The 8,001-nt window shown below is 51.3% G+C and overlaps 4 protein-coding genes across 4 annotated transcripts; all 4 read left to right on the forward strand.

Moving 5' to 3' along the window:
* Nucleotides 1–526: 526 nt before the first annotated feature.
* COCMIDRAFT_31172 (uncharacterized protein) lies at nt 527–1,392 on the forward strand (the record flags this gene model as incomplete). The annotated part of the gene is made up of 2 exons (XM_007695544.1): nt 527–924; nt 1,017–1,392. 2 exons carry the CDS (start codon nt 527–529, stop codon nt 1,390–1,392), a joined length of 774 nt encoding a protein of 257 aa, XP_007693734.1.
* Nucleotides 1,393–2,736: 1,344 nt separating this feature from the next.
* Nucleotides 2,737–3,258, forward strand: COCMIDRAFT_10225 (uncharacterized protein; the record flags this gene model as incomplete). The annotated part of the gene is made up of 1 exon (XM_007695545.1): nt 2,737–3,258. The coding sequence occupies one exon, from the start codon at nt 2,737–2,739 to the stop codon at nt 3,256–3,258; it is 522 nt and encodes a 173-aa protein (XP_007693735.1).
* A 2,391-nt stretch (nt 3,259–5,649) lies between these two features.
* Nucleotides 5,650–7,006, forward strand: COCMIDRAFT_10226 (uncharacterized protein; the record flags this gene model as incomplete). Its single annotated transcript, XM_007695546.1, has 2 exons — nt 5,650–5,767; nt 5,832–7,006. The coding sequence occupies 2 exons, from the start codon at nt 5,650–5,652 to the stop codon at nt 7,004–7,006; spliced, it is 1,293 nt and encodes a 430-aa protein (XP_007693736.1).
* Nucleotides 7,007–7,576: 570 nt separating this feature from the next.
* On the forward strand, nt 7,577–7,783 carry COCMIDRAFT_46469 (uncharacterized protein; the record flags this gene model as incomplete). Its single annotated transcript, XM_007695547.1, has 1 exon — nt 7,577–7,783. A coding segment is annotated over one exon (207 nt), but the record flags the coding sequence as incomplete, so codon positions are not given.
* Between the last annotated feature and the right edge of the window lie 218 nt (nt 7,784–8,001).

Genomic DNA, 8,001 nt, shown 5'->3' on the forward strand with positions numbered 1-8,001 from the left:
CTCATTTTTGAGATCGCTGAGATGGTGTTCGGCGTGCACGAGATGAATCCGTGCACGAGGTGCACGGACACGTTATGGCGCCTCGCTTCCGGACATGTGGGCCGGGGCCGTTCGCACCGAACACAGCGGTGCTAGAGACACGATTCTACGCTTTGACCTGCGATCTTTCTATAATGTATACGTATACAGGATGGGATTGTAAATCGCGCATGAGCGGAGCATTACCGTGCAAACGTGGTAGTGTCTATGCAGCGATGGGGCCGTCTAGGCTTGGTTATGCATAGCCTACCTAGTCTTCTGGCTCCATAGCGCCGTGGCCGCCACGCGCAGGTTGTCAGGTGTCCTCTAGGCGCTTGTGGTGACCTCCCAGCCGCAGCTGGGCTCTGCTGGCGAGGCTTTTAAGGCGTGAAGGAAACTCTTTACTCATAAAATTGCGATCTCAGTAAATAACAAACTCTTTTTTTCCATCTACCTGTACTGCCAAGATCTTTCTAAGATAGCCTTTATCAGCATTAAAAACTACGTGATGGACCCACTCAGCATCACAGCTAGCGCTATTGGCATCACAGCATTCGCTACAAGTAGCATTGTGCAGCTGCGCAATATTATCGACGGCCTCTCCGAAGCTCAAGATGTAGTGGCAGACGTTGCCTCTAGCCTGGCCAACATAGAGCGTCCGCTAGCTGCGCTCGAACGGCTCAGCATCTCGGACGAGTCTACCTCAGTCGCCGCCAAGGAGGACCTTAGAAAGGCTGGTGTCGCTGAGGCGGTCAACGAATGCGGCAATATCTGCAATAAGTTTAGTAAGAACCTGTCCAAGTGGACCAAACATTCTAGCAGCACGAAGCTCTCTCTTAGGGATCGACTCTCGGTTGGTGTGTGGAACAGAGAAAAGATTCGTACCCTCAACACGCAGCTGCAATCGTGCGAGGCTACCGTGCATTTTGCCGTTATTAGCACTTAGCTATGAGGATCCCTCGTCTTACCCTAGAAGATCTATACTAACCTCTCCACAGCATGGTCCAACTACGGTCCGAGAAGACGTCTGAGACTGATCGCGAGAACGTGAAGAGGCAGCTGCAGACTCTTGAGACCAAGATCCAGGAACATCTCGATCTCACCAAGCGGCAGCAAGACCAAGCTCTGGAGAGGAAAAGGGCGCTAGAAGAGGAGCCGGAAGACGAGGAAGACGGCGGTGCTCAGCGAATGCTGGCCATCAAGGAAGTCGAACAGCAATCACGCCTACTCGAAGCCGACCAAGTGTCTTGCGGAGTGGTCTTCTCGCAGGTACGGTCCAAACGGAGCGGTCAAGAGATCAGCAACATCATCACTTTAGACAATTCTAAGGCGCTGGTGGGGCTGCTGGAGAGCGTTATAGGGAAGATTAACTAGCGGATTATAGATGTAAGAACGGAAAGAGGCTCTGTAGCTGTCGTGGGCGTGTATAGTAGTAAGATCAGCATAAAGGACTTCTAAGGTAGTAGAATGTAATCGATTCTGTGACCTGTAGATAATACTAGGAATAAGCAAGATAGGTCGGAATTTATGTGCATCACGTATAACATAACTACAACTAGTCAATACAAAACAATAAGGCTCTAGCATTTTTAAAGCTAAATCATCTATATCTTAGCCCTCGTCAATGGCTTGGACTGCACGATCTCTAACCTAACGAAAGAAGTTTCGTTCATTAACCGTCGCAACCCGATGTCGGCGGCAACTCATGTTATTTATAAGGGCAAACGCCTAAAGCTACGGGATGCGGTCAAAAATTGTGAACCTTAACTCAGGAGGCTGGTTGGGAATTCATTCTTAGACGTATTGGTGTTCGAACAGTCTGCTAAAAGAGCGGTAGAAGACCTTGTGCTGAGCATAACAAAATAGGTTAGTCTGATGGGAAGGGTGTTCACGGGCCGTCATGTCAGCATCTCCGGCAGGATCAATGAAACCCTACCGATGCTCAGCCGCGAGCTGCACGGCGCTTGTGCGACCCTACACAAACCTATGCAGCTAGGTCTGGCCATTGTAGAGAACCTTTCTTAGTAGGGTGCAAGGCTACGCCGTGCATCCCGACAGACTGGTCAGCTCGACTGGGCTGCAGAAAGCCCGCTGCACCCCTAGTGCACCGATTAGCCTGCTTGCGACTTCGTCCACGACGCGCTTGTTGCGCGCCTGCGGTCTGATTGGAGTTCCCCGAGCTTAGGCACCACCACATGATCCTTCTAGGTTCGGCGCGCAGATTCGGGCAGTCTAAGCTCTATAGGCACAGGTTGCTGGCGCGCTTGTAGCTCGTCCCTGATCTGCAGCGGCTCAACAGCAAGCGCAACCGCGACGTGATAACGCCGTCGGCTTGCTAGCAACAACGCGATCGCTATCGAGACCATCATGTACTTGTTCACGTACCCTAACGCATAGTTTGCTGACAGCCCTTAGCGTGTCGCAAGTACGAGCCTTGCCTCGCTTCCACGTGAGCGTCGTTGTCACCCTAGCGGTGATTGGCTGAAGGGATCACAAAGGGATGTGTTCATACTGAGTGGTTTCCATTTGATTCTTCTCAGTTCTATCACTTGTTCGACGGCTGTCAGGTAGGCATGCAGCTTCTCGTGAGCTAAGTTCGTTCTCTCTTCGGCAGAGTCGAGTCGTTGCTAGCCTTGTCGAGGCCGTCCGAGAAGCCTCTCGAAGCCGCACTACCACGTGAACAGAAACTAGGTTAGTCTGCGCCATCTTCGAATAACGATGAGTCCTTTCTCCTACGAATCGAACACCCCTCTCAATTTCACGCAGCGGTACGACACGCTCAGCGATATCCAGTCGGTGGACGGTGGCTTGACTTTCCCACCAGAAACGCCGTCAGTCTCGGGCCATCGCACGACGAGTCGCGTGTTACGCTCTTACACCTCGCGAGGCTGCAATGGCATGATACAGGCGGATACAGACAGGCTCAGCTTCCTCCCGCTGGCCGAGTGGGACGAATACAACAGCTATGAAGAGGACACACCGAGCCATCTGCGCTACTCGATTGAGTGGAAGATAGCCGTCAACAATAGAGCCATCGCCAAGGACATAGAGCAGGATGTCGTCTTAGCACCTGCTATGTACTGGCGCATGTACCTTCAGGCCAAGGTTGAGAAGCTTATAGACAAGAAGCTGCCGCGCAGCAGCCACGTAGAGCTGGACGATATTAGCGTTATAGTATTAGTGAAAGACCGCTCAGAGAGCGACTTAACAAGGCGGTTTGACGACATGAACATTAACTAGTTAGTAGTAGAGAGATAGTTTATATAATAGAGCGAGCCGTTCCGTGCTAGTAAGAAGCTAAAAGTAAACCTTGCTTTCAACTATATAGACTCCGTCTCCTCATCCTCGGCTATAGCGAGCCGTGGAACCAAGAGGGGCTCGTACGCTACTCAGCGAATGCTTGCCGACCGGGCCTCCTAGCTTGATGCCGAGCAGCAGAGTAGCGGACAGCCCTCTACCTAGGTAAGCGTGTATACTATGATGCGATGTCCTAGCTCGCCGTATAACCTCGGTCCGTACTACTAGCGTGATCCTTTTAGCAAGTAGCACTATAAGCTAAATGCCCACCACCTTAGAGCGCTAGTAAGATTGGTCGAGCAGGGCCACCGACTAGAAAGCCATGACGATGTGCCGGAGGACATCCGCGATCAGTTGTATGCAGAGAACCAGCGACGACTCGAACGGCGCACGACGACCAGTGGCACGCTAACGCTAAGTCTTCCCCTAATCACAATTAACAACGTTATGCCGTCTCTAGCTAGTGAGTCGCCCTTATCTGTATTAGTTAGTAGCAGTGCAATACACAGGCGACTATTATTAGGAAAGTGCTGTCTTAATATCTCTAGTCCTCGCGATATAGCCGTGGCAGCGTATGGCGACTAGCAGTAGTCTAAGGTAGTGGACTAGACGCTGCAGCTCGAGTACTAGAAGGCGTGCGATGTGACGCTGCAGGATGGACTAGACTTAGAGTAGGTATTTAAGGACCAAGACGCTAACTTCTTTATCTAGAGCGGAGTCAAGCGGGGAGTGGCACGTCGATTTGTTAGAGATATTGAGACATGGGCTAAGCTATATAAGGTGGAATATACAAGAGATAAGGAAGACTAGTTAGTGTGATGTATAGTACCGTCCTATATAAGGAGCAGCGCTATTCTTAGAAATCACGTCGCGAGTTTATTTAGATACGAGATATGCTAGTAGAATTTTATTATACCACCTACGCCTTGATTAACATTCTTCCACCATGACCCCAGCATGCCAGAAGTGCGCTTTAGCAATGTCTTGCCTACCGCCCGCGACGCTAACGCACTACTCGAGAAATGCCGCAAAGTCCTATTTAGGGTGGCTCTCGTACTCCTACTAGTTCTTCTTAATAAAGCCCTTTAAGATGCTAAAAAAGTCTTTAATTGGGTTGAGGTTAGGCGAGTACGGTGGTAAGAACTCCAGCTTCACGCCTGCATGGTCATACAGCTCCCTGACACGATTGGTGTGGTGGAACGAGGCATTATCCATAACTAGCATAGACTTAGGCTCCGGCCAGCGGCCGTAGTGCTGAAGCAGCTGCTCGATGAAGTCCTTAAAGACGTCGCTGTCAGTCGATCCCTAGAACACGCGCGAGAGAAGTATGCTATCCTGCGTGTATGCTGGCAAGATCTGGTACTTACAGCCTCGATAAAACTGCGCAACTTGCACAGGCGCAACCCTAAGCGGGGCCTAGCTAGTGCGCCTAAAGCTGATGCGCTTGTCGCACCTAGACTTATCTACGTAGACAAGATGGTAAGACTAATAGGTAGACATATTATGTAGGTAGTAGTCTTGGAGATCTACATTCCACTCTTTTATAATCTGGCGACTTGCTTTCTTCGTCTAGCCTATTGACTTTAGAGCGCGACTTACTGCTGAGACGTTGAACAGCACATCGAACTCATCGTACAGAAATACCACTATCTCATCTTAGTACATGCCTGGCTTCTCTAGCAACTTCTCGCGAAGAGCATCTAGCATCGCTGGAGTTATAAGGCGAGGGCGCCCGGCGCCGTTAGAGGGCGCTCTAGTGCTGCCAAAGCACCACATATTCGTTCGTATCGCCTAGACACTGCGATTGCTGCAGCCTGCTGTAGCAGCTATGTTAATAGACTTGGCGGACTTGCTAAGGATTATATGCTTAATCATGATACGCTGCGATTCTGCGAGGTTAGGGGCTATGGTATCTCTGCATAGCGTATGTAGAGGGTTGACGTCTAGTTGTTCGCAACACATGACCGAGCGGCATCCTTGGCGCGAACTTCCTTAGTCGGGCTAATAATCTTCGTAAAGTTATCCTAGCCTCTTAAAGGCGTCCCTAGTAGCAAGACCTAAGCCACGGACTATACGGTCGTTAAACGGCATATACAGGCGCAGTAATTGACGAACTATATCAAGGCAGTGGCTCAGCCTTGCAACCCACGTCTCGATGGGTGTGCTGAACATTGCAGCTCAGCCGCACGCCCCGTGCTAACATGCAACCTCACCACTCATCTGCCACTGAACGACTGATCCTTTAGTATCGCAACGTACAAAGCTCTTTACCAAGTGACTATCGCGATCCAACAGGGTAGAGTACGCCCAGCGTCCGGACCACAGTGTGGAGAGATGTCCGGAGACCCACGGCCCCACCAGGACATCCGCTATGTCTCTGTGCTACAGGGCTCTCGAGCATATATAGGAACGTTCAGCAACTGCGATTTCGGCAATACCGAGGAGTCTCAAAGTTGGTCCCCGGATTTCTGCCCTGGCTCATTACCTGTATATTTGCAGCTCACGATCACTCACAGATGCATCAAAACAAGCAGCCATCGCGTGTCGCAGCGCGCTCTTCCTCACCGATCCCCACGTCGACCGCGAGAGCGTGATCAGCGCGAAAGGCACAAGAGTTGCCGGTACGTGCGAGTGGATCACACACAACGAGACCTACCGCGCCTGGCTAGATAGCGATGGCGATGGAAATGGCGGTGACAGTAAAGACAACAACACCCGCCTGCTGTGGATCACGGGCGGGCCTGGCAAAGGCAAGACGATGATGTCTATCTTCCTGACCGAGGAGCTAGAGGAATACACAGCGTATAAAGACAACACAGACCTAGTATTCTTCTTCTGCAGCGCTGAGGACAAGAGGCGCAACACAGCTACAGCAGTACTGCGCGGGCTGGTGCACCAGATGATTACCAAACGCCCGCAGTTGGTTAAGCACGCGCTGCCGTACTTTGAAACACCTGAGAGGACGCAGCAGACGCTATTGTCTTTCGAGACGCTGTGGCTTATCTTTAGTAAACTTATCGCGGACACGAAGCTCGGAACGATGTTCTGCGTGCTTGACGGACTCGACGAGTGTGAGGAGAGCACGCTAAAAGTGCTGTTGCCACGGCTTATTAGCTTGCTTACTATCGAGAACTCGCCGTCAACCAAGGGCACGTTTAAGCTAGCGATAGTTAGCCGAGATCTGCTTAGATTGCGAGGCTGCACGATGAGGGTGAGACTAGACCCTGACAACGACGAGAAGGTAGCTAGCGATATTGAGCTGTTCGTGTCTACGCGAGTACAGGAGTTGTCGAAGATCGAAGACTTTAACGAAGACTTTCGGGCATCTGTGCAGACAGCTCTCCTCCAACGCGCCGAAGGAACGTTCCTATGGGTAGGCTTCGCAATGTACGAGCTGTCGCAGAAACGGACATGTAGTGAGATCTGGGAGGCGCTTGAGAACCTGCCAAGCGGCCTTCCGGCGATATACAGTCGCATGCTGCTGCAGGTCCCAGCGAGGCAACGAGAGCAGAGCCAGGCAATCTTGAGGTGGGTGACTGTGGCTGCTCGCCCTCTACAGCTGCAAGAGCTGGTGGCGGCAGTAGGTATCCAGGGCACTAGAATGACTGTCGAACAAGCAGCACGCGACGCCGTTGCTCGGTGCAGACCTCTGCTAAAGATACAGAAGCAGGAAGTAAGTCTTGTCCACTAGTCGGCACGAGACTACCTGCTACGCACAGAGCGCGACAGCGACGCAGTGCTAGAGGCGTTCCGACTTGACTTAGAAAGTGCACATCTTGAGTTGGCCTAGAGGTGTCTCGACTATATTGCACAGAGCGACTTACAACGTAGAGTTGTTCATCTAAACATCGAGCTAGATTTTCAATTACCTCCGCTATTACAATATGCAGCACTCTACTGGCCTGAGCATGCAAAGAGCTGTTCTACACTAGCAGCGAAGCTCTTTGACCCTTCTGGGCTTTTTTTCCAGAAAGAATCTGCTTTGCGCGATCACTGGTGGGACACTTACAAGAAGATGGAATTATTCCAATATGGGCCTCTACCATTGCTACATATAGCGTGCACTTTGGAAATTATGCCATGGGTAGAAGCTCTGGTAGGAGAAGAGAGCCGGGGGTCTAGGTACCACAAGCTTGTGAACGAAAAGGACAAGAGTGGGAAGACGGCGCTGCACTGGGCAGCTGAGAGAGGGAACGAGGCGGTAGTACGGCTGCTAGTAGAGAGAGGAGCGGAAGTCGAAGCGAAAGATTATGATGGAGAGACAGTGCTGCACTGGGCAGCTTGGAAAGGGAATGAAGAGGTGGTGCGACTACTAATACAGAGAGGGGCGGACGTCGAAGGGAAGGATAATATTGGAGAAACAGTGCTACATTTTGCAGCTCTGGGAGGGAACGAGGCGGTGGTGCGGCTACTAGTAGAGAGGGGAGCAGACGTTAAGAAAGAGGATAATAGTGGAGAGACAGCGTTGCGCTGGGCAGCTGAGAGAGGGAACGAGGCGGTAGTGCGGCTACTAATAGAAAGAGGCGTAGACGTCAAGGCGAAGAATGATAAGGGAAAAACGGTATTGCACTGGGCAACTGAGAAAGAGATCGAGGCGGTAGTTGGCCTACTAGTACAAAGAGGAGCAGATATTCAGTCGAAGGACAAATACAAGAGAACAGCGTTGCACTGGGCAGCTATAGAAGG

The sequence above is a fragment of the Bipolaris oryzae genome (assembly GCF_000523455.1).
Source record: "Bipolaris oryzae ATCC 44560 unplaced genomic scaffold scaffold_344, whole genome shotgun sequence".
NCBI lineage: Eukaryota > Fungi > Ascomycota > Dothideomycetes > Pleosporales > Pleosporaceae > Bipolaris > Bipolaris oryzae.